Genomic DNA, 26845 nt, shown 5'->3' with positions numbered 1-26845 from the left:
GTAACTGTGCAGCCCTACTTTAAGGCTTGGTTTCCTCTGAAATGGGTCACACAGTAGGAAACGCTTTGTTAATAAAGCGCTACCGGGGCGGCTGTGGCTCAGGAGGTAGAGCAGGTCGGCCAATGATCCGTGGGTCGGAGGTTCGAATCCCGGCTCCTCCTCCTGTCCACATGTCGAAGTGTCCTTGGGCAAGACACTGAACCCTACACTGCCTCCAATGATTCGGTCGGCGCTAGCTTGCCACTATTGGTGTGTGAATGTGGGAAAAGTGGGGACGCTGGCGTCGAATGTTCGCCGCTCCACCTCCCAATGTCCCCTCCCTGAATGAATGAATGAATGAACCATTGTAAGAGCGCTTTGAGTAAGTTTGAGTACTTAGAAAAGCGCCATAAAAATGCAATTCATTATTATTATTATTATTACTACATGGGCTGGTGCAGCCTGAAATGCACTTGCTGCATTCACCGTTTCATCATCCGAACAGGATTCTCAGAGGAGAAAACCACGGCCACAGTGACTGATTTTTAATAGAAACAAGCTAGTATGTTATATGATAAAGTGTCTCGCAGAAAACCTACCAGCCACAGTTCACATTCAACTATATTTGGCTTAGTTTATGTATTTTTGGATACTATTTTTGGACACTTTCACTCCATTACAAAGACTTTCAAAGACTGTCCTTTTGACTATTGTACTTTTGACTCCACTACATTTCTAGGAAGGGAAAAAGTACATTATTAACTAACCAACCCCTATTTCAAATGTAATGAAAATAGCAGATCTACAAGTTCACAACACGTTGTTGTGTAAAAGCAGGTACTCCAGTACTATTTGACCAGGAGTATCTATACTTTGACTCAAGTACTGGGGTTGAGTACTTTGTCCAGCCCTTGATGTCATATTGATGAGGACACTTAATGCTTTGGAAACCTTGTGGCTGACACCAGCAGGAGGAGATGCCAGGAGATGCTGTAATGACCCTGGCAACAACAAGCTGGAATTTTAATGGGCTTTCCTCTACAGTGATTCAGCAGTGGGGGACCATAACAGTAAAGAAAACAAACTGCCTAAACAAAATGTGAAAGTAAAAGAAAAACCTGAATCTAAATTTACTTCAAAATGCACATGCAAGGCGGCTTAGTGCGGGGAAAAACAAAGAAAGGTATGCTTTTTCAATCACAATTCCAAATAAGAACCTTTTTTGCACAGCAAGACATTTTTGGCACTGCCAGAACTTTTTTTGCACTGCCAGAACTTAGATCAAACTAAAGGAGACAAAGTTGCAGCCAAAACAAACAGACTCTCTGCCAATCAATGGCTGACGGTATGTGGTTTAAGACCATCTGCTGCCGTATGGAGACATGAAACAGCAGCAGCCAGGAATATCGCTGATCAAACCAAAATGGCCTACCACTTACTGCTGCTATCATGATGGCGTTGTCAAGGAAACCAAATCCAATGAATGGGAGGCAATTGTGGATCAGCACTGGGGGGGAGAAAAAAGAAACGCAAATAATGAATTAACCATCATGGAAACTTGGTAAAAGATACATAAATCACATGGCAATTACTGTTCTGTGCAACATGCAGTCTCAGCCGCGCAGCAGATCTTTGTCTGATTAGACAAGATCTGCCAAGTCCTTCATTATCTGTATTTTTTCTATTCAAAATCCCACAGGGAAATCTTAGGTCGAGTCATATAAGACCTGTGTTCCAAAAATAAACAAATCAGCCCGCGATTCTGTCAGGTATGTGACTCGTGTTGTTAATGATATTTGAGCTACATTTGATAACATCTGTCTTTGGATAAAGACAGATGGATAAATGGATAAATTAGTACTAGTGCGCAACGCATGCACACACACACACACACACACACACACACACACACACACACACACACACACACACACACACACACACACACACACACACACACACACACACACACACACACACACACACACACACACACACACACACACACACACACACACACACACACACACACGGGTATTTTGAATTAGTGAGAGAGCTGTTGAAACAGCAAGGATAAACACAGCTGCAGCGTTTTCTGTTATTCAGTCTGTGTGAAAACAATTGAATAGGTTTACGTTCTTCAAAAACCTGTATGTACAGTCGTCACCTATAGGCATGTACTGTACATTCCAACATGACTAATCATGTAGAAGGAAATGTACAGTGTACACAGTTTGGGACAAAGGACGAAGGCCATTATAGAAAATTAAATGGATTTGGTGAATAGACCAACAGAAAGTGTGTGTTATATGATAAGACACTTGGGGGGGATATAAATATTGATTCTGAATATTGGAAACTGTTTCAATACTCATTTGCCGCATCTATAACAGCCTATAACTGTTATGGTCTCTGCCTAAAAGTCAAGACAACAACCAGCATTTATCTTCCTCGACAGTAACACACAGGCCACACACACACACACACACACACAGTTTGCCAACATGGGGGAGGCCTGCCTCACTCACACTGCTTAACTAAGCTCTCCTCACTCGACTCATCTTAAAAATAAGCTGTCACAGTGTTATAGTTTGTGGGTGGTGGTAGCTTGCAAAACATGACAAGTGCGGTTTAAGAGCGACAAATATGAGGCTCCGGACAAAAGTCAAACGATTACACTTCCTCAGCCCATCTCTCCACAGCATGATTTGGCTTAAGGGCTTAACTTTTTATTTATACTCAATTATTTTGTGTTTTCTCACCATGATATTGAACACTGAAAATGTTCAAGATATTGCTTTGAAGTTTTTTGTTGTAGATTAGAGCACATGAAATGTGTGCCTAATTACAGTCGCCCATCACAGTTAAAGGTAGGGTAAGTGATTTTCTTTGGTTAAAATAAGTGTTAAATAGCTCTATATTCTGATAGTACTCATTGCTATAGAGTGTTTGTTCAGTAAAAGGAGTCTCCTTGTGTCTCCAGCTCTTTATAAAACAGAAAATGCATTTTCATTTCAGTTTCAGTTTCATTTCCAATTTTATCCAACCAGGATAGAGAACTCAATCAGGATATAGATTAAACAAGTGAAATTGGAAGTGATGACACTAAGAAATGAGCAGACAAAATTGGAACTGGAACACTATAAAATTAAGCTTAAAAATGGGTACTTTCTCCTGATTGGCTGAGATTTTGACACCTACCAGAAAATGTATTTTCTGTTTATTAAAGAGCTGGAGAGACAGGGAGACTCCTGTTACTGAACAAACACTCTATAGCAATGATTACTATCAGAATATAGTGCTTTAACCTTTTAACAAAATACTTTTTGTTTTAACCAAAAAATATCACTTACCCTACCTTTAAAAACTGCCAATAAATTAATGATGTCACTGTTCATGTCACTTTGCAATCACTACTGGCTCATAGTACTGTCCACTACTAGTGGACAGGGTGCATGTCGCCTTTCCGACATGTCGCCTTTCCGACGTTAACGAACCCTATACCTAACCCTAACCCTAACCGCACGCGGACGCCACTAGTCGGAGTGGCGAGATGTCGGAATGGAAGGAGCACCCCTAGTGGACAGTACTAGTTGATAATTTCACATTTTTAATACACAATCACTTTATGTTAGCCTGCCAAATTGTGCCAATGCTGTTTCTGATTATTTTCTACACAGGTCACTGTTCCTTTATGCAAGGGCCACCTTGAAATTATTTTGCAGAATTAGAGTACAGTATATACCCAATTGTCCAGACACCACTACACCACTGATTACAGATATATTATATTTGGTGGGAGGAATTTAAATGGAGCTAAAGCATTGTTTTTGTGGCCAGCTATTCAGACCGTTGCCTGCTTCTCCTCACCTTGTCCTCCAGGTAATCAAACGGAAGGAATTATGGCACAAGCAGCTGGCGAGAAATTAGTGAGATATTTTGTAAAATTTGTAAAACTAAAAGGGAGCAGCTGTTCATATCATGTTCAGAGAGATTAAGGAACATAACATTTTTGCCGGGGATGAACTGGGGCAGCACAGTGGTTAGCACTGATGCCTTACAGTTTACAGAGGTTCAAAACTCGGCAGGAGGCATTTCTGTGCGAAGTTTTAATGTTCTCCCCGTGTTTGCGTGGGTTCCCTTCCTCCCTTACCAAAAGACATGCGCCATTCCATTGCCCTTGCCTTAACCAAGCTACTGGCATTACAACTGGGGTTGCTTGGCCCCCCGAGTGCTACACTGTGGCTGCTCACTGCTCCTTAGGATGGGTCAAATGCAGAGGACACATTTTCTCAAGGGGACAATAAAGTTATTACATATTTTTTTTTAGAATTTTATGTAAATAGGGTTGCAACTATATATATATTAATATATTCTAACGATTATACTATTGATTACTTTTTTGATTAATTGAATAATCAATCAAATATTCAACTAATCAATTAACTCAATCGATCAACTTAATTTAAATAAATGTTATACTTTGTCGCACAACAATGTCATGCAAACATTTTGAGAATAGCAGATCTACAAGCTTTTGCAGCCCTAGATTCAAATGAAGAAATGTAGGATAAGTAAATTCACCATTATTCATGTGTTGGTTAAAGTATTAACAAAACATGTATGCTATTTATACATCTGTGAGTGTGCACCATGACTAGATTGTTCATTCCTGTAACTTGGAACTGAAAACTGAAAACTGAAATTGGCCGAGTAAGGAAACACCCTCTGCATGCAAGTAATCTTTGTGCTTGTATGGCGCAAGTGATGACATTGCTTTGGCGTTGTGCCAAAGCAATGTCATTGCTTTGGCACTGACACTACCTTTCAAGTATGAAAAGGCAAAGTGCAATGGCGGAAAGGGCTATGATAAAGGATGCTGATCGTTAATGTCTTGTGTCAATTATGTTTATATAGGGCCAGACTGGGAACCCAAATCAGATAGGTAATCCAACACACTACATTTCAAGTCACAATGTTGTAATGTTTCACACTTTGAACCGTGACAAAAATAGGGAGCAACTAGAGGTTAAGTGTCTTGCTCAGGGACACTTTGCCACTAGACCTGGGCGGTGGGGGTGAACCAAGGCCTTCAGTTTCCAATAGTCCCTGGAGAACAGCTTGATTTACAAACAAAAACGCCTCAAACAGCCATGACTTCTTAACCGCTCGCTCATTGAGGTTTAGCAAACTTTTACTCAATTACTCAGGTACTGTAACTTTTTAATAACCAGGGAGTAAATGTAAATAACACAATCTCCAAAAAAATATAGCCTTTAACAGAAAAATGGTCTATGTTTATGTGCAATATTAGTGCCGGAAGCTGTGAATAATACAACGATACTGTGTGTATTGTTCTGCTCTTAACAGGACAGAACATTGGATTGTGATCATAGAGCAGTTTAAATTAATGGCATACTGAAGTTATTTTGCTGCTCCAGAGCAGGGTTAAGATTTCTTCTTTGAAAAACGTTCTCTGATGAAAAGATCAACAAAGAAAAAATCTGATTATAGTTTAAAAAGGCCCTGTGTGTTTGTGTGCATCAGAAGCTGTCCTCCCTGATCTTGTTCTAATCTATTAATAATCTGAATGCCACAGTCTCTGGCATAGTGTGGCTCTGTTACATGCATACATTATATATTCTGTGTGTGTGAGACTGAGATAGACAGAGAGAGATGGACAGAAAAGTGGTTATCATATACGTAACACTGTGCGTCTGTGCACATATATCTTGCATGCATCAGCTGTGTACATGTGTACACTGTGTGTGATTGCTTTGACCCATCAACAAATATCTCTGTCTGTCAGACAGAAAAATAACTATCATCTTTCACAATATGTATAACCCTGTGCTGAGCGTGTGTGCATGCACGCAAATTTTACAGAGAGGTTTAATGTCTCACCATATCGGATTTGTGCTGACGTGGGTGGTGAGGCTGCCACAGTTTCTAGAAGAAAGAGAAAAAGAGACACAGGATCAATATCACATTAGTTTGCCGTTATGCCAGGCAATGTTTTACCTCGACTTGTCAGAAGAGGAACATGGGTGTGCAATTCTTCAAAGCGAGCTGGTAATATCTCCAGCCAATTTTCACAAAACTGGCTGCACATGATAAGACTGAGCAGATGGCGATTGATTCCCTGTGCTTTTAACACATGAAAGCTGTGAAAATGCACCAGCTGTTTTTCAGGTAAAGGTAGTAGCACTATCTCACAGCCACACCGCATGAACATGGCCCAAAGTATAAACAAGATAATTACAGTAGCTAGTGACTAATTAAAAACTGCAATGGATCCATTGGAACACAGGTTATTTTCTGTAAAGTAAGAGTTTTGGACATACAAGGTTTCCACTCGACAGCAACGATATATACACTGTATAAGACAGGACACATTGGGCAGTCTAGTGGGCACTGCAGGGAGGAATGCCTTGCTGAGGAAATAAAGCTGACTGTTCCACTAACCCCCATATTTTATATCCAGAGTGCATTCAGGGTGAGAGTGCAAAGGGGTACCTCAGGACATTAAGTACAGGATATCTCTGCTGAGTGAGTAGCTACTTCAAAGGGCTGGTGATATGGACAAAATCAAATATAAATATTCTTTTTAAACCAAATTATTCAATATCAATATTCTGATCTTTTTTTGTATTGTGACAATAATATGAATTGTCTTTTAAATGTTTCAAAAATAGTCAAAAACAAGCGATGTACAAGATCTACAATCACAATGTGTTGTGATGCAACACGTTATCTTGAACATCTGCTATTGTTGCCATTCTGACAATTTCTGAATGTATGAAATTAGGCTTAAGTGATTAAATCCCGGAGGAGGCAACACTTATATGACCATATGCTAAATCCAAGATACAATATCTAGTCTCATATCACATATTGCCCAGCCCTAGTTTTTCATAGATGTTTAATGAGCTTAATGAGTTTATTTAGGATCCCCATTAGCTGTTACACCAGGCAACAGCTATTCTTCATGGGGTCCACACAGAAAAATATAGAAACATACAAAAAGCAAACACAAATTCAAATAAGAAAACATAAAAACAAGGTTAGTGCATACACACAAGTAATATACACGGTAAATGATGTGAGTGCAACTCCATGACTGAACAGATAAAAGTTGCGGGACTTTTATAAATATTATTTCAATGGTGAAGAGTGTTCAGCCTCACTGGGGCAACATGATAAGAGAAATAAACTAATACAAACCAAAACAAAAAAATATATATATATTATGTCAATACAATCTAAAGTGTATGCATGAAAGGGCATGTGCATGGCTAAAATGAGATGCATAAAGAAAGTAGTCAGCAGAGTCATGTTTCAAAGTCAACAGGCAAAGCCCCAGTAGGCCTACTGTGTTGTGGTCGTAAAAAGGTTCACACATCTACCGACTCAACGGCTATTCTGGAAAAGGTCAGAGATCGGGATGTTCTATTTTAGAACCACAGAATCAAAGACTCCATCCAATAACTAATCTCTGGCACTCTGGGAGGAGGAAAGCAATCATGCTTCTGGTTCTGAACTTTTTCAGATCAAAATCTAACAGCCACTTTCACAGTGTTACCAGCCAGGAGCTTTAGAATCGACACTGACTGGAAGGGTGGACAAATTAACCAGGCCAGCCACAGCCAAGATGCATTATTAAGTTAAATTGTATAGTCCGGCAGATATGTGAAACTTCTTTAGGGCATACTCTAACGGTGTGCCATATCTCATGCCATTATTATCGGATAATGCATAATTCCTTTTAAATATTGCGCATATCTACTGGGCAATAGCTTAATTTGCTTAATAAAAAGTGTTCTGAATCTATTTAATTTTTATTTAAGTCGATCTACAAGCTAACAACGTGACCTTGTAGATCGGCTAGGGACACCAGGTTGAAAGAGGCCAAAATATAAATTAAATAAATTATGAGGTATGAAATTTGCATTGGAAAATGAGTGCTCACAGTAGTATATTGATATAGTAAATACAAAATAATTCATAACTTTTTGTATAGTTATATACAAAAGTAAATATTGCAATAATGTGTGTGTCACAAATTCCCAAGGCTCACCTTTGCCCCACAGCACACCAGTGTGCCTTGACACACGGTTTGGGAACCTCTATTCTAAACCATATCTCACTGTAGCAAAGGAAAATATGCTACTTCCAAAATCTGCAGGAGATACTTATGTTTCTTCAGAACAGAGTTGTAAATAAGCTTTTGTTATCAGGCAACAAATGCAATTTAATTCAATTTAGGGGGTTTCACCAACCAGTCAACTACTATAGCGTCTAGTTGGCGCTGTTGGTAGCAGTCAACTAGTCGTGGACACCATAATTGATATAAAAAAATATATGCAACAAGGTTCGATTTGCGTCGCATCATGACGTGTTGTAAGCTTGTAGATAGGCTTATTCCGCTAATTGTTGTACAAATAGGTCTTAAGTAGTTGTGTGTCCCTCCTCCGTCTTTTTGTTTACAAATTGAACCCTGAACAAATGACTATGTTCTATATCATGCTAAATGTGTTTATGTCCTTGTCACTGTGCAACTTGCAACCATTCGCAAGAAATTGCAGCGGCCTGTATTGACAGGAGGACAGCGCAGTTTTGGGGTTCTGTTGCAAGTGGTTGCAGGTGTGTTGCAAGTGTTGCAAGTGGTTACAACTGCTGCAACTTGTTGCGTTGCGAGTCAATCATTTTTGTGGACTGGGCATTACCTTTAAACCTTTAAAGTCTCTCTTATTTTCCTCTTCTAGTAAACAGTAAACTAAATGCACCCCAAAGTTCATTTCAGAGCAATCCATCCCAAAAAAAAAAAGGTAATAGGATTTATCGATTGCGATTGCAGTTTCGTTTCAAAGTAAAATAAGAAAATACAGGCAGAGGGAAGGGTCTCTGCAGACACCACCACACACTTTTAGTCGGTCATACAGAAAGTGATCATTTAGAGAGATTATATTTGTATGAGTCTATACATTGTTTTCTGGAAAATCCTACTTGTTATACCTTCAAAAGTTAAAACTTTGTGCTTTTGAAATCTTCAGGAGATACCAATGCTTCTTCAGAACAGAATTGTAAATACGTTTTTGTTATCAGGCAATACATTCAATTCCAATCAGTGAGCAGAGCCCTGGGTGACATTGCCTCGCTAATACACTTCCTGGAAGTAATGACTGAATTAGCAATGGGTTAGGGTTGCAGACCTGTCAAAGTGCCAACTTTGCTTGTTTAGATTAATGACTGTACACATATAGTGTGTTTTAAACAATCAAACCTCATACTCGGTTTACAGCAGTCCTGCATGGCTCTATACTTGGTCCACTCCTTTGTTCCCTCTACATGAAATCTCTTAACTGAAAATAGCTACGGTACAAGGCAAGCTCACCATGTGTTGCAAGCTTGTAGATCTGCTATTTTCACCAACTGGTCACCCCAGAAAAGGGACACTATAGGGTTTACACCAAGCCCACTTACAAGAACTAACAGCTACTCATGCAGTTATCGTCTTTGAAATCATCTTATTCTGTTCTGTCTCTATTCTATAACTATTCAAGGCACTGTTGTCATTTTTATTTACATGAAAATGAAAATGTTTACCTGTATATCAGCATCTAATACCCATCAGCTGATTTAATTAATGATCCAATAGACTATAATGACCTCTACCTGAATGTATTCTAATGTAAATAGACTAGAATGAGCTCTACCCGGCTGTGCTCTATGTAATAATTAATAGCTGGGAAACATATGGAAATGGGACACCAATCTAGACGTCTACACTTTGATAGCCATAGCTGGCCGGTCGCCTCATAAAATAAAACCCTCCAGTTCCATCAATCGCCAATGCTGTGCCAATCCACTCCTGATATATGCTTTAACTCTTACAAGCTGGCCAGTGAACTGATGATAAACATCAACCATAAAAGCCAGGCCAATAACATTTTATAATGAAGTTCGATCGGTCACACCAACTGGACTAATGGATTTAGAGAAGGGTTTGGATCCGGAACCGGAGGAACCGGATCCAACATTGAGAACCCCGGAATCGGTTCCATCCCATTTGGAACCGTTCCCGGAACCGGTTTTATCACACTGTCAGAGCTGGTATGTGGACTTCACGTCTGCTATACAATTATTTATAATAATAATGCATTCATTATTATTATAAATACTAGTGGTTCTCACACTTTTTAATTTCAAGGACCACCATAACTCTGAGAGGGTACAAATGGAACCCCGAGTTACAGACCTGTACAGACCATTTGGAACCCCCTATAGGAATCGTGAAAGGGAACCGTTAAGGAATCGGACCGTTAAGAGGGAATAGTTAAGGAACCGGAATCGTTAAAATCCTAAAGGATCCCCAACCCTAATTCAGAGCTGCTTCATGCACATAGTCACACCAAGGGGTTTCACCAACTAGTCAACTACTATAACCACTAGTTGGCGCTGTCAACTAACACCATGATTGATATATGCAACAAGGTGCGATTTGCGTCGCGTCATGACGCGTTGTAAGCTTGTAGATCGGCTAATTTAGCAAATTGTTGTACAAATAGGTCTTAAGTAGTTGTGTGTACCTCCTCTGTTTTTAAACGTTCTATATCATGCTAAATGTGTTCATGTCCTCGTCACAGAAACCTAGCTGCCAGCAGAAATCCGTGCCCAGATTGGCCAGACTTCTAGTTATTTTATGTGTGTGTGTGTGTGTGTGTGTGTGTGTGTGTGTGTGTGTGTGTGTGTGTGTGTGTGTGTGTGTGTGTGTGTGTGGCTGTGTACACGCGTGTATGCGTGCGCCACACACACGCACACAATTTAATGACAACGTTTCGAGCCAAGGCTCTTCATCGGGTCAAAACCCGATGAGGAGCCTTGGCTCGAAACGTTGTCATTAAAATACATTGGAGCAGATGAGTGTGCGGGTGTATTCTTTTTCTTCATGATACTTTCCAACCCAGCACCTCAACCAAGTGATGTGCGCATTCTATAATTGTTTGTATGAGTGTTTGTGTGCCAATGCCACAGTAGAATCATTGGACTTTCTGCTTTACAAAGTAAAAAAATCATTGTATTCATGAGCTTTGTGATTAACATCAACCAAAATGTGTAATAAAGAAGGGCACACCACGGGGAGTAACCCATTTTTACATCTCATCTGATTTTACTTTCTAATGACTCCAGTACAAACGCATGAGCCTGCGGGAAACGGCCTCTAAATACTATATCCCACAGATGCAGACAGAAATGTACCGTCTATCAACCTGTCAATCACAGCACATTTTGCAACCGCTGAGACAAATGAGGTGCGCCCTGTGTTCGCAGACTAAAAGATGGCCAAGGCAGAGCAACGGTTGGAGAAGATAAAAAATGTTCTCCCCTCATTTGGCTCTCTAGTTCGCTGCCGTTTCTAAACTTTCTACAAGACGGATTTCAATAAGAACATCAGACAGAATAGCCACTTTGAAGGAGATGCCCTGTCCAGACTCCAGAGAGAACACAGCTCGCCCCAGAGGAAGAGTGTAGGTCTTTGTGTATTCTGCAAGCACAGTTTGTCATCACTGCACACTCACTGCTCCTTAAACAGGAGTAACACAAAGAATGAGCTGGTACAGTTTTGGCCATGACTCCTTCGCCACTTTTGGCAAGCAAGCAGCCATCCATCAAAGGTTCCATTGTCTTCTAAACATCTAATTAGCTTCTACGTACAACGCCAGCTGGTGAGCTGGCTGCATAGCCTTCATGTGCCGTTCCGTGCCAGTGTCTTGGCTGTGAAGGGACACTTTTGCAAGATTATGCTGCTGAATATTGTTGGTGTATGGGACTTCTAGGGCTTAAAGGGATATTTCACTTTCAGAAAAACTTTTGGTCATTTCATCATCTACTCAGGCCTTTGTGAGCCCCCCAGACAGTTTTTAAGTTGCTCGATTCAGTATTTAGATATTTGATTTTCATTTTATCAGACACGCCCCCTTCCTATACAAAGCCATTATAACTTCAAACTCCATTTTAACCATGTTAGATTCATCAAAAACACCCGTCCTTAGTTCTAGTAATCTGAGTTCCCAGAAGTTTTCGCCGGCTCGGCGAGGAACTTCTGGGCCAGAGCCCTGGGATTTGTGGGCGGGATGTAATTTACGCTCTGAATCTGAGCGGACACGCCTCTTACCGGTCTGGAGCTGTGCAACTCGTGTAAAAAGTCCGACGAGAGGCAAACAGCAGTACACAACAATGGCGGCCGAAATTTCTCAAGGGGAAATTGCTTCCCGTCGATCCTATTTAGATGTAACACCCACTGCATTTGGATCCCGCCCCCTTTTCTTCATTGGCTGTTGATTTGAATCACAACGCAGTGGCCGCGCCCCCGCTGTCCAAACTCCGAGGCAATGCCTCCCAGACTATAGTTCTAGTGACTCACCCTGCCCTCCTAATGCGAGAGGGGGGCGTGTTTTTCTGAGATATTTTTTCATTTATTTTATTGTATTTTTTTATGGTATTTTTTTTTTTTTCATTTTCCAAAAAAATATATAAAAACACGGCCCCCTCACGTATTAGGGGGGCAGTAGGAGACGGGTGAACCAAGGACGGGTGTTTTTGATGAATCTAACATGTTAAAAATGGAGTTTGGAGTTACAATGGGTTTGTATAGGAAGGGGGAGTGTCTGATAAAATGAATATCTAATATCTAAATATTGAATCAAGCAACTTAAAAACTGTCTGCGGGGCTCACAAAAGCCTGAGTAGACGATACAATCACCAAAAGTTTTTTTGAAAGTGAAATATCCCTTTAAGAAAATATATTTAGTAATGTGGATAATGAAGACCAAATGGTTAAGAGGCATTTTTTGTTAATTTGACTCAGCTAGAACCATCTAGTAAGTAAGGACAATTGTATCGCTCAGTCGGTAGAGCGCTCACTTTGAATCACATGGGTTCTGGGATCGTTCCCGGGCGCTAACTCGGTGTACTGTATGAGTAACACAGCACGATGTGTGGTTAAGAACTAGTCTGTGAGTTGATGGTAGGTGTGGCGCTCCACCTCAGAAATGCATCCCAGGGCGTCTAGCGCCTTGTAAAGGGAATATACGCGCTCGTTGCTCAGCTGATACAAACAATAAGTCACCAATGTAATGCAGCCTTTAAAACCCCCCAAAAAAACATCATTTAAGCCAACTGAAATCCCAGGAAATATCAATACTTGTAATCACAATATTGATACCATCCGGCTTTAGGGTCTTGAGAACACCCTCAAATTAGATGGACAGCCGGATCTATGTAGTCGGGGGAGCTATAATTAGAACACACCAGATGTCCCTACTACCGTCACTATCACGCTCGTCTCTTCAAGAGATAATGTCCCTCAATCCCTTAAGCACACCCACTTTAGTTTTATCCCCATGTCACCGGTTTTGGTCCAAAAAGCACTTGTCTTGAAATAAAAACGGTCTACCTCCCTTCTAGACTCTAGTATCCTTTCTTTAGTAGCATTTCCATGATCCTTCACATACACAGTACATGATTTCATCCATCTATCATCAGGGTTCTGATGGTTGCACTCTTTACTATTAGGTGTGATGTTGGTGACGTGGGAATTAACCCATTAAAACCGAGAAAGCATCTGTGTCATTTTAGATTTTAACCACTTTAACCATTATTTTATACTTTGGCTATTCAAAAATAGCAGATATACAAGCTCACAGCGCGTCATTTTGTGCCGCACTGCAAGCTTGTAGATTTACTATTTTTGAGTGGTGCCAACCACTCCTATATCTGGCTTTGTCCGTGTGTCCGTATGTATGTCTGTCCACAAACATTGATGACAACATCAATACGGGGGTCAATACGGGGCTCATCAAAGGCACCACTCTCTTCACACAGGGTGTGATTTTTAGCGGCGCTAGCCGCTCTATACCTTTAGGTATAGAGCGGATTCTGATTCTATACCTGACTTTGTCCGTGTTCACCGTCAACGTTCTGATTGGTCAGACCCGTCAACGTTCTGATTGGTCAGACCCGTCAACGTTCTGATTGGTCAGACCCGGCGCTAGCCGCTCCTGCTCTATACCTGACTTTGTCCGTGTTCACCGTCAACGTTCTGATTGGTCAGACCCGTCAACGTTCTGATTGGTCAGACCCGTCAACAAAGTGATTGGTCAAGCTTCACGTGACACATGGCTATAAACACATTATAAACACATATCGATGACAAAATGTATCAAAGGCGCCGCTACCTTCACACAGGGTGTGATTTTTTTTAAATCATGAAGAAGATTTGTGCAAATCTTTGACTATATATATATATATGTATATATATATATATATATATATATATATTTTTTTTTTTTTAAACGAACATCTTTAACTCAAATCTTTGCTTCTGGGGGTCCCTGGAACAAAGTATTTTGAGATGGGGGTCCGCGGCCAAAGACATATAATGTTGGGGGTCCACCTTAACATGAAAACGTTTGAGAACCACTGATATAACAACATACGTTTTTCAGAAAAAGGTTAGGATTTAGAGGATCAGCCACAGGTCTTAATGGGTTAAAACTTGTTCTGTGTTCTTTGGGGCTCATTCTAAGTTGTTATTGACAAGAGCATCAGTGACATGGCTCACATTTAAAACCGACAGTATATGGAATATTCGCCAATTCATCTTCTTTGCCTCAATACCAAACAAGAAGAACCAATTGTATTAATCATAACCACTGTGGTGCCTAAGACAATAAAGAATATAACACTTGGCTTGCTCTTTGACAGATAGGTATGTTCTCTCTCATTCGCTTGCAGTCAGAAAGCATTAACTTTTCTAATCATCCACTTTAAACTGCAGAAAGTTCAGGGAAAAAGTAATTCGGTCCCCTACATTGGGGAAAAGCATTATTTTACACTTTGGGCTATTCAAAAATAGCAGATATACAAGCTCATAGCGCGGCACCGAGTGCCGCGCTACGAGCTTGTAGATCTGCTATTTTTGAAAAATTTGTGCAAATCTTTGAATATATATATTTTTAATGCGAACATTTTTAACTCAAATCTTTGCTTCTGGGGGTCCCTGGAACAAAATATTTTGATGGAGGTCCGAGGCCAAATACATATAATTTTGAGGGTCCTTGACATGAAAAGGATTGAGCACCACTGATATAGAAACATACGTTTTTCAGAATACTGTTGAGATTTAGGAGACATGTAGAATCGGCTTGAGGTCTCAATGGGTTAAGAACCTGAACAACTCCACTTGAATACTTTGTTTGTCAATCAAAACAACTACCTCTCTCCTTGAAAACCGTGCCAGATGATGAGGATCATCTTAAATCTCAAGTTAAACCCACTTTTCTTTTCTGGATCAAATCTTCAATCTGTCACTAGCCTTGGGGGAAATATAAGAATGGAAGATTTAAACTAGAAATACCATCAATAGACATAGAAAACGATATGGGGAAATATGCAACCTGAAATATAAAATGCAAAACCTCACAATCTCTAAAACCATCAAAAACCTCCACATTGGGCAACCAAATGGCTGAATGGTTGGGGTGCATAGGGCGCAATGCTCTGACCAGCGAGTCCCCAATTCGATTCCCGGTCAGACGGACCATTTGCTGAATTTCATTCCCCTACCTCTCTCAACAATTTATGTTCCTCTCTCCTGTCTAAACAAACATTGGCTATAAAAACAGCAGGTATGTGAAATATGCAATTTACTAATTGATTAGTAAGTTCTCCATTATGTCTGATTTATACTTAGTTAATAGTTGCGCGCTGCGCCGGTGTCATGCACCGGAAATAGCGGATCTCCAAGCAACGTGGTCTACTGCGGTGCATTGTGAGCTTGTAGATCGACTATATTCGATGCACCAGCAGCCACACCCTCCCACAACTAAAAGTATCAAGTAGTAATAGTATAAAGCCTAATGTATGTGCGCCGAGAACGGCCAAGAATAGCAGTCCTACAAGTCCAGATGCATGTAGGCTTGCACGTCGGATATTCTCGGCACGAGACACCTCCACGCGGTGAACTATGAATTGGGCTTAACTCACTCAGGCTTTAGCTCTTCCCACACTCCCCGTGAGTCAACCTTCTCTGAATGGGATTGATGGCTTCCAAGACGTTATTGGCTTAACACATTTGACTGCTGCCATATCACAGAGCCAGACGCAGTACAGCCGGCTGGCTCAATGAAAAGCCAATAATCAGTCCCATCTTCACGTTGTCAGTGCCTGTGTGTTTGGTGGGGTGTTTTATTACTACAGTCCTATGGGGTATATATAGACTGAGCAAGAAGGGTCTCAAGTGGAAGCCTTGTATGATTTGTATCCTGCCACATCTCCAGACCAGCTCAGTGACCTTGCGGTTAGAGTGTCCGCCCTGATATTGGGAGGTCAGGGTTCGATCCCTGGCGTGTCATACCAAATGGAACCCAATGCCTCCCTGCTTGGCACTCAGTATCACGGCTTTGGATGGGGGGGTAAGTCCCTGTGACATACTAGCGTCATGTCCAGGGGGTGTACTTGTACATCAAGCTACCTCGCGCTACAGAAACAGGAGATAGACTCCTGCCCTATGGGCCTCAGGGCTCGGCAAGGCTTGATACTACTAGTACTACATCTCCATATTTACAGGAAAATCTGACAAATGTACAGTTTATTGTTGTCTGTGTGGACCTAAGGAGCCAATACAAACTATGATGAAATGGCAGCAGATCCTGCTGGCAGCTGGGAAGCAAGCACTATAATAAAACAATAAAACACCCTGCAGGATATGCCATCCTCCAAGCATGAGAGAGAGGATGGTGAGGGTGGTGGTAGACAGACAGACAGACAGACAGACAGACAGGCAGGATGTTGGGGGTGGGTGGGCAGAGTTTGAGAGGGAAGAGGAAGTGAGAAATGGAGAGAAGTGGGAACATTACAAAAGGGGGTAGAGAGAGATAAAATCTGAGACAGAGAAGACAGTTGGTGGATAAAAGACAAATAGCAGAAGAGAAATGGCAAGCGAGAGATAAGTGGCGGAGCTGTTTCCTCTGAAATGGGAAGGACATTTTGTGTAAAGAACAGGGGTATAAAATGAAAAGACGGACCTGCACCCGAAAGGCTCTATTAACAGCCATCTGTTCTCTCAAAGGCATCCTTGAGTGGGACCTTCAGCAAAATACACTGTCAGTGTCAGGTATACTCAATCATTTCCTTGTTTATTCAAGTATTACCTCCTTGCCAGACTGTCACAGTTTATTTGCCTGCTATGACTCCGTCATAACAGGCAAATCCATGTTTGCTTCTGAAATTAATTCACAGTAAACTGTTTTACCTTACCTGCCACTCAGCCTTACACCAGTGTACACAATAATAGCCCCAAGACAGGAGCCTTCTCTGTGCATTCTGTCAGATTGCAGACACATCCCAGATAAATATAAGCCCACGTGGGAGTCATCATTAGTGCTACAGAGTACCATTTCTTTTTAGCTGCGAGCATGCAGCTAGTATAAGCCACTCTGGCGGTCCGTCTCGGTCTGTTCGTCTGTCTGTCCAAAAATGTCAAGCACAAACTCATCACAGATTATGTGCTTGCCTTAACTTTCTACCCGCAACAACCCCCTTAGAGGTAAAGTTAAATCAGCAAAGTTCACAAAGCACATGAACCCTTATCCTATAGAGACCTATTCTGGGGCGAAAATAGCAAAAATAGCAGATCTACAAGCGCACAACACACGTTGTGAGCTTGTACATCTGCTATTTTCAGCAAAGAGATTTGGTGTAGAGGGAAAAAGCAATGTACCTAGTATAGAGCCCTGGGAGCCCTGGGACTCTGGTCAACAAAGGATATAGCGTAAGGTTTTAAGTGGTTATGGTGAGGTTCGGGGTGAAGGAGTTACAGTAAGAGAATGCAAAACTCTCACACTTAAACTCCATATAGATTTTCTTCTTTTTTCTTTTACAATGATTCAATCCCTTGTGGGGATCTGGTGTTCCACGATGAATTAAGGTGGATAAACTTTTTACCAATTCTACCACAGCTGTCTTAAGACTGGAAACATATATACAGTATATCAATCACTTGGCATGTCATTATAGGTATGACTGTGTGAGCTTGTACATCAACAATGTTATGCCATTTTTGCACAATACCAATTGTATGATGAAATACAAAATGGGACTTACACAAGACTACTTATTTCATTCCTTATTTCAGTTATATATTATTAGTATTAATTACTTGTAGACCCATTGATTTTTGCCCTTACCAGCTTTACTTGTTTACCTGTGGATGCCAGAGCACTTCTGGGTACCCAGATTTTTTAAACGGCAAAACTCCTGTAGCCTACAGTACATTAGGCTGATATGGTTGACCACCCTGTTGTAATGAGACTCAATGTTACAGATTCAGACTCTCAAACAATTATTTTAATTGGCCGCAGTGGGAAAACGTGTCCAGACAGGACGAAAGGAAGGAGATAACTATAAATAGCTACTCTGCATCATTACCACAACAAGAAATTACAGAATAGCTATGTATATTATTTATCAGTCTTGCAGGGAAGGTTGGCTGATAAAGTACATCATAAACTATTTTTTAGCGATGCCCTGGTTCCATATTAATGCGCTTACCCACATTCACACACTAGAAAGCTGCCAGATCCTCTCCAGTCTCTCTTCCCGCACAAAAAAATAATTTCTCCCAGTCTTAGGCTGGGCGATACGGCCAATATCACAATATTCTTTACCAAAATGCACTATTTTTCACATAGTGCTTATGTGATTAAAACCAAAAGCTACACTCATGCCATATCATGATATTACGATGGCATCCCAGACGGTATATAGTGTCGATAGAATATATCGATATATTGCCAAGCCCTACCTGTAATCAGGACACATCAAGTGAAAATAAAGTTTCTGATTCTGAGGTACAGCCATAGGTTCTACTGCTGGCCACAACACCACTTCACACATATACACGTGGGAGAGCATGATGTGACAAATTAGGTCTCTTCAAATCTTGAACAAATCCCCTGCCGCGACTGAAGGTTGAGTGTCTCGCTCTCGAGGGTACCTGTCCTACACACTACAGTGGTTATTGAGGGAAGGGAGAGAATCTGAACCACAGGCCGGATTAGATAGGGTGATAAAACTGAGTACATCAGGTTCAATGTTACCTGTGCTAAGCCATCAAGCATCTGATGGGAAGGAAGGTGTGATGATAGATCACAGAATGTGCTAAACATTTGCCCCCCCCAGCGAGCAGTATCTAATAATGACAACTCAAATAAACGCATCTCTGTCACTTTAGATTTCTTTGGCTATTCAAAAATAGCAGATATACAAGCTCATAGCGCGGCACCGAGTGCCGCGCTACGAGCTTGTAGATCTGCTATTTTTGAAAAACTGTGAAAAGTATTTTTAAATATTGAATTTCCGATTTCTTTTTAGGATTTAGAATTTTTTTAGACGCGGCCTCAGGTCTTAATGGGATGGCTGGGATAAGACCTGCTGCAACCACCACCACAGTGCTCTGAAGCCATGTTCTGGAATGGAAACCGAAAGAAAGTAGCAGAGAAAAGTTCCCCTATGCTGCCTGGATCAGTGGAAATGGGAGTATATTGGTGACTGTCTTGAGTACACATATCATCACATGGGCACAAATCCAGAGGAAATGCCATGGGTTTGCTTCCACTGACACCGTGACCACACCTCTTCCCCCCTTTTTCATGTCAATCTTAACCCATTCAATCCAGGAACGCATCTGTGTCACTTTAGATGTCTTTGGCTAATCAAAAATAGCAGATATACAAGCTCATAGCAGCTCGAGATATGCTATTTTTGAGGGGGGGAAATCGTGAAAATAATCTTTGAATATACACATTTTTAACTCAAATCTTTGCTTCTGGGGGTCCCTGGAACAAAATATTTTTATATGGTCAAGACATTTGTAGAATCCCCAGAAACAAAGATTTGAGTAAAAAAATGTTCGCTTAAAAAAAAAGGAAAAAAAGTATAAAATAATGGTTATAGCTAAAAATCTAAAATTACACAGTATGCATTCCCGAATTGAATGGGTTAATCACTTACAACCTAGCCTAGCGCCCATATTTTGGGCTTGTCATTAATATGAGATCATTTTTCTTTTTTTCCTTCAAGCACTACAAGCCAACAATGCTTTGCAACGCTTCTTCTTCGTGACATGTTGTGGGCTTAGATATTCTATTTTCGAACTGTTTGTTTAACTTTTGAACTCTCCAACTGTTCATTTCAAAAGCAAAGAAAACTGAAAACATACCTAATAGTGTTAGTAATGACCTTTTCTCAGCAAGGAGTGAGAAGACTGTGGAATATTGGTGACTGCGCACACCACCACATACTGTATATCACACATAGGCACACATCCACTAGCCTGGTAAACCCTCCCTCCGGAAATCTCATTTGTAATTTATTTCAGGAGTGAGTCTGGCATGATCGCCCATTCGGAAATTTGGCTGTGGGCTGGAGATGGGCGGGAGTAATACCGTTGACTGACAACCCCTTCAGCCAATCAGCAGTGTTCCCCTTCAGCCAGTGCATTTTTACCAGCTCCAGACTAATGTGACGCAACGGGACTTTTGAGACGGCCATGCCCAAAATAGGTTGTCTTATTCGGATACATGCGTGTCACTGCCCGCCCCTGCCGGTTCTCTGAATATTTTTTTTTAAATAGGCTCTGTCATGATTAATTGACCACATATATGAAGTTAAACAACTCAATTCTATCCAAACGATATCTTAAAAGTAAATTCCGTGCCTCAAAATAGAAGTTTGAGAGCGTCTTGAAGTTTAAAAGAGAGTAGAAAACACTGCGGTCAAAAAAGATGGCTGCCGTTCGTTTTTGGTCGGCTGCACTCAGGCTGCACTCAGTTCCATTCGGGCTCACTCGAACTCGCCACCTGATTGGCCAACTTTCGTTGTCAATCACAGAACGATGACAACGCTGATAGGCTCGTCCATTTGGTGAACGGGCTAGAAACGCCCAGACAAGCCTTCTGGCCAGCCTCCTTCCTGAAATCAAATCCAAATGAGATTTCTGGAGGGAGGGCGGTTTACCAGGCTACAAATCCACAGGCAATACCATGGGTTTGCTACCACCTACACAACCATACATGGGCAACTGGCGGCCCGGGGGCCACATGCGGCCCCCACCTTCACTTAATGCGGCCCGCAGGTTAACATCGGATTACTGATATATTATTGATAGATTTTTTTATGTCCAATGTATTTGTATTTAAGTTCATAAAGTTAACATAAGTATAACTAAATGCAGTTGAAATTAAATAAAAATGTTACTTTTCAGGATTCCAATTCAAAAATAGCGAAAAAAATAATCTGGATTCCAATTCAATGATGGAGAGGGCCACTATATTTCAACACTCACTCCCGAGGGCCAAAAGTAAAAGTAGCAAAAATAGCCTAGATCGGCTATTTTTGCTGCTTGTGAGAGACATAAAATGGTCGAAGTACGGCATTCATTTACAAAAAAAGTTAAAATTCGGTGTCTGCCCAACAGTACAATGTGGCCCTCTGGAGTGTTGAAATATAGTGGCCCTCTCCATCCACAAAGTTGCCCACCCCTGACCTACACCCTCTCCCTGTTTTTCACGTGACTCCAACCACTTTCAACCTGGCATCCCTACTAGTTTGGGTATGTTATAATATATTCACCTTTTCACTCAAACATTCAGACACCAACGGCAGAGGAAACTACTGTATGCAATAGGGTTGTCCGATATTGGCTTTTTTACCGATAACCGATATACCGATATTGTCAAACTCTTAATTACCGATACCGATATCAACCGATACCGATATATGCGGGGATTATTGTGATTAGGGTAAGCTCAAATTTCATATCACACACACCATACAGTAAGAACTACTGTAAATTATTTTTTTTTAAAAACGATACCGATATTTTCCGATATCGATTTTTATGCTAATATCGGCCGATGATATCGGGAGGCCGATAATATCGAACATCCCTAGAAAGGCACAACCTGCTCATTGGAGCAGTTAGGGGTTCAGTCAGTGTCTTGCACAAGGACAAATCAACACTAACCCAGGGGGAGCGGGGGGATCAAACCGGGAACCTTCCACATTTCTCAAGCAGTCACTTTACTTCCTGAGCCACTGATTTAGAGTGAGAACGAATAAAATAATTGGATAAATCTATGTTTGGGCTAGAGCAGTTAATCAATGACCTGTTTTTCAGACTGACGTTTGATTTTGATTTTTTTTTTTTTTGTGTGCAGGAATCTTTTGGACATTATTACACTCAAAATAGAGCTACAGCTCATTAGTGAGAATTCCTACCACCACACGCATTCATAAGCCTGACAGACAGACAGGGGGAACACTCTGATCTTTTATGCTACTAAATACCGTAGCAATTATTTTGTGATCCAACACATTGCTCTTGTTTTTCTATGACATTACAGGGTAGTTTCCACGGCTAGCACTAGTTACGGCTACCACAAAACAGCCAATCACTTTTTTACGAATACAATGATATACAAAATGTCTATGTCTAGTATGGAACTCACTCCCAGCTCACATCAAAGCTGCCCCACCGCTACCCTTGCCTCATTTAAAACCACCCTCAAAACCTACCTCTTCAGACTTGCATTCCCCATCCAATTCAAATCTTCTTTTTGATTTGAATGATTTAGTTTGCTTAGTTTTTAGCCTTTTAACTAGTCATTTCCTTAATAAAGTTGTTTTTGTTTGTTTTGTTTTGTAAAGCGACTTAACATAATATAATAATTACTATTGCGATGCGAGAGTGCGGTCTAGCCAACACCAACTCAGGACTCGCTGCCCTCCACACTATCCTATCTAACATCAGGGTCTTGAGCGCTACAGTATTGTTAGCTAAGCTGTTGCAACGCAGTACATCTACGTAGGTGGTTCGCTTCTTGCCTTTCCTGGCTTTGCCCTGGGTTGACTCCCATTAGGATTATTTATATTATTATGAAATTTCACTTAACGATAATTTTTTTAGGAAGGTCAATGCACACCTCAAAAGGTTGGTGACAGGTGCGTAGGACAAAAAGTGCATATGTTCAAAAGGGGATCTCTGATAATGACATCAAAGAAAAGGACCTGCACCCACACAACATTGCTGATCCCCTTTTGAACTTGATGATTAATTGTCACAAATAATTTCGATTAATGATTTAATTGTGTTTTTGTCGTTGAACACCGGAACATATGAATACAAAAATCTATTTCTGTATGGCTTTTAGGCTTTGAAGTTGCACAGGGCAGATATGACAAATAACAATAAAACATAATATACAAAGAAACGACTGACATATTTCATAACTTTATACTTTTAAGAATACAATAATAGTGGAATTAGACGATCTACAAGCTCACAACGCATCACAGGCTCGTTGCTAGCAGCTTGTAGATCTGCTATTTCCACTATTTTTGAAAAAGTTTGAAAATACATGAACATTTTTCAACATAGAAACGATTATGAGGATTATGCAAAGATAATTGCGATTATCTAAAATAATTGGGATTAGGCGATTATATAATAACTGTGACAGACCTATAGCTCCCATAGTGTCAGTTTGCTTGCCAGAAGTTGCCTCTAGTTCCGTGTGCCTGATACAGTGCCCTGCCCTCATCCTTCTCTCTCTGACTTTGGCTGTGACCCGTGGTACTAGGTCCCCGTAGAGCATTGGTTCTCAAAGTGGGGTCCGGGGACCAGGTGGTCCCCAGCTAAATGTGTTATTACAGCATCACAATCATTTTAAACCACTTTATCCATTTATATGTTGGCTATTCAAAAATAGCAGATCTACAAGCTCACGAAGCATCACTTCGTGCCGCACTGCAAGCTTGTACATCTGCTATTTTTGAAAAATCTTGAAAGTGTTTGGAAAATGTTGAATAATTTGACATTTTTTAAACAAATCTTCTCTTCTGGGGGTCATTTTCAGATGGGGGTCCGCGGCCAAATATATATCAATTTGGGGGTCCTTGACACGAAAATGTTTAAGAATTACCACCGTAGAGGACCACATTTCTGATGTGGTCAGTCCATGTGGTCCGTCCATAATTACTATTATGTCTTGCCTTCATATAACTTCAGTTTTATCATTTAAATTCAAAAGGCCATACATATCCCTGTAGCCAAGCTAAATATTAAATAATCAACTGATTTGTAAATTTAAAATGAACTTCCTTACATGACATTTCTGACATGCAAAATGCTTTTCTGGGTATTCACTTGTTTATATATGTATCAGTATTATTGCCAGTATTTCCAATCTGAAGATGAATCATTTTGAATTAAGAACAGGAAGCCAGTACATTGTGTTACATTTAGAAGACAAAACACAGTTGAGAGAGACAGGGAGGGAGAGAGACAGGGAGGGGGGAGAGGGAGAGAGAGATACTGCAATGCTGTTGCAGAAAAACTTTTTAACGCCCATGTGAATGAAATGTAGGCTATAGGTGTCGTACCTATAGCATGAGCAGGGTGTGGCGTTCTAGACAGAATGCTGACCATAGTACAACATGTGACATTGGGGTTTCTTACGCTATGAGTGAGTCATTAACAGAGAAAAGAAGTAGTAACTTTAATGTCCACTGGCCACAGCAGCTGTCCAATGTCCAAAGTATGCAGACACACAAGATTAACAACTGGAAAGTGAATTGGATAATTAATTAAAAGGATCTCAAAACAATCATTGCCTACTTGACAATGTGATTGGGAAGAGAGTAATTTGTCAGGCACAGTCAGCCAAAGTTTACAGTCATTTTTAGCTTGTGTTACCTTTAGCTTGGTGACCAAAATGGGTCACTGAGCTGTGTCTGGGGGGTCTTTTGCGTTGACTATATTTTTTGTTTGAGCTTAGATTGCAAGATAAGACTGTTGTCAAAACATGATCTAAGTAAAAAAAACTGGTAGCTGGTGAAATTGCTTAATGGTTGTGTTTTGAATGAGCTTGTGTGAAGAGGTGTGGTATCATAACAAGGCATCGCATGCCATGTCAACCTTTTGTATGCAGGCCTATCCTTTGGCTGAGAAATATTTCCCCTCCTTGGTGGATGAATGGAAAATTTGGATGGTTCTTTCTGACAGACAGAAAAATGCCTTGGATTATGGAAGGTGACTCACACAACAGCGGGCTCCTCCCTGCACATACTTGGGCACAGTCAGCCACAGAATTGGAAAAAATGCAGTTTGGTGTACATAATATGCCAAGATCATATGCACATGTACATGATGATGTTCTCCTTTTTCCCTCTTTTTGCACTCTTTCTCTCTTTCTTTTTCAATCTTTTTAAGTTTTTTTGTATTATTATTATTGTAATTATTATTACCTACAGTATGCTGCTGTGTTGTCTAAAGGAAGCCAAACAAAAGTTTTACTATTATGTACCTTGCTGTGATAGGAGAAGGATATCAAACGGAACACAACCACCCTAAAGACTAATCATTGTGTATATTCCTGCACTATACCTGCACCCAGTGATCTTGGTACATAGAAATTGATCTATTGACTTTCAAATGTACATATTTTTTTTTGATTGTATTGCTGTATTGTTGTATTGTGCTTTCTGCTTTGGCAATGTAAACGTGTGTTTTCTCATGCCAATAAAGCCCTTTGAATTGAATTGAATCTGTACACAAGATGTAACAATAAAGCACAACCTTGAACACACAAATTCAGTAAAATCCTGTTGTTAATTGAAACCATCTGTAACCCCCGAGTGCATACAAATGGAACCAAATGGACCCACACTCAGGGTTACAGATGGTTAAATGAACAGTAAAGCCATGTACTGTACACATGTAGTATACCTTTCACCTGCATGGTGGTACTGGTTAATGTTTTCCTCACCTTGTGCAATAGCCACGGACTCGAAGCTCTGCAGCTCCTTGAGCAGACAGCTCCTCTCGTTGGGCTTCAGCCGGTAGATGAACTCCTTGGCGCTCTTGGGGGAGTTGAGCGTCTCCTTGGGCTCCTTCCTGCCGTGTGTCCCGTACCAACAGCCCGGGACGTGCGACACCGTCACCGGTGTCAGTGTCACCACCGGCGGCGGGGATCGAGCCGCCGCCGCCGACAACAACAACTGTTTGACAGCGGCGGGTCGGAGGAAGAGGGCTCTTTGTAAACAAAGCTTTATCATCGTGGTGGGTTTTGGTTGGCTGGCAAAATGTCTTTTTAAAAAAAATACTTTCTTTTGTTAAAAGTCGGTAAATAATGTGACTAGTTCTAGTTTTTTTTGTGCTTGTTTTGAGTCCAAAAAGCTTGTCGCCGTGACGCCGTCCCCCGCACAGCACCACCGGCTGCACAGTCTGACTGTCAGCCCGTTAAAAGTCACTCCAGCCTCGTTGAGTCTGGTATCCTACGGTAGGATTCCTACCAGGACATTCCCTAAACGACTTCCAGTCGCTTCCATGCAAAATGTCCATCGTCTAGTTGTCCATGGTTCTGCTACTGTATGTCAGCGTCTTCTCTCCTGACAGAACTGGCTGATGATTCTATGGGTTTGACAAGAAGCAGAAGAGAAGGTTTAAAACTATCGCCTTTTGTACAGTTAGCTACATGCTAAGTATCCACAATACTTGGCGTGTTGACAGCCCATGCACCATGCGACACGCCGAGCTAAATTATCTTTATTTGTCTCGTCCGAGTTGCCCCAAAGCATTTAGATCCTTATCTACTATGCTTTATTTATTTTTTAAATCTATTAAAACACCATAATAAAGTATTACCGGGCGCCTCCACACGGTCACTCTTCACTGCTGACCTCTCATTCTGCTTGTACAGTGGGTTGACTCTAGTGGAGGATGACCTGCAGGAGTACTGCTGCT

The 26845-nt window shown here is 40.9% G+C and overlaps 1 protein-coding gene across 3 annotated transcripts in view; it reads right to left on the bottom strand.

Moving 5' to 3' along the window:
• The window catches only part of tmem65 (transmembrane protein 65), a 38475-nt gene extending 11630 nt beyond the window's left edge, over positions 1-26845 (bottom strand). Inside the window, exons 1-4 of one of the 3 annotated variants that reach the window (XM_084079607.1) lie at positions 26747-26845; positions 25869-26512; positions 5884-5928; positions 1419-1486 (exon numbers count right to left, since the gene is read on the bottom strand). In XM_084079607.1, coding sequence (XP_083935733.1) covers positions 1419-1486; positions 5884-5928; positions 25869-26157 — 402 coding nt within the window. In that variant the 5' untranslated portion in view covers positions 26158-26512; positions 26747-26845. Of the gene's footprint in view, positions 1-1418; positions 1487-5883; positions 5929-25868 lie in introns of all 3 variants that reach the window. The other 2 variants (XM_084079609.1, XM_084079608.1) reach the window with 2 other exon arrangements.

This window comes from Gymnoscopelus microlampas, assembly GCF_963454915.1.
Source record: "Gymnoscopelus microlampas genome assembly, chromosome: 15".
NCBI lineage: Eukaryota > Metazoa > Chordata > Actinopteri > Myctophiformes > Myctophidae > Gymnoscopelus > Gymnoscopelus microlampas.
Note: the sequence above shows the minus strand (reverse complement) of the source record. Positions and strands in the feature narration are given on the sequence as shown.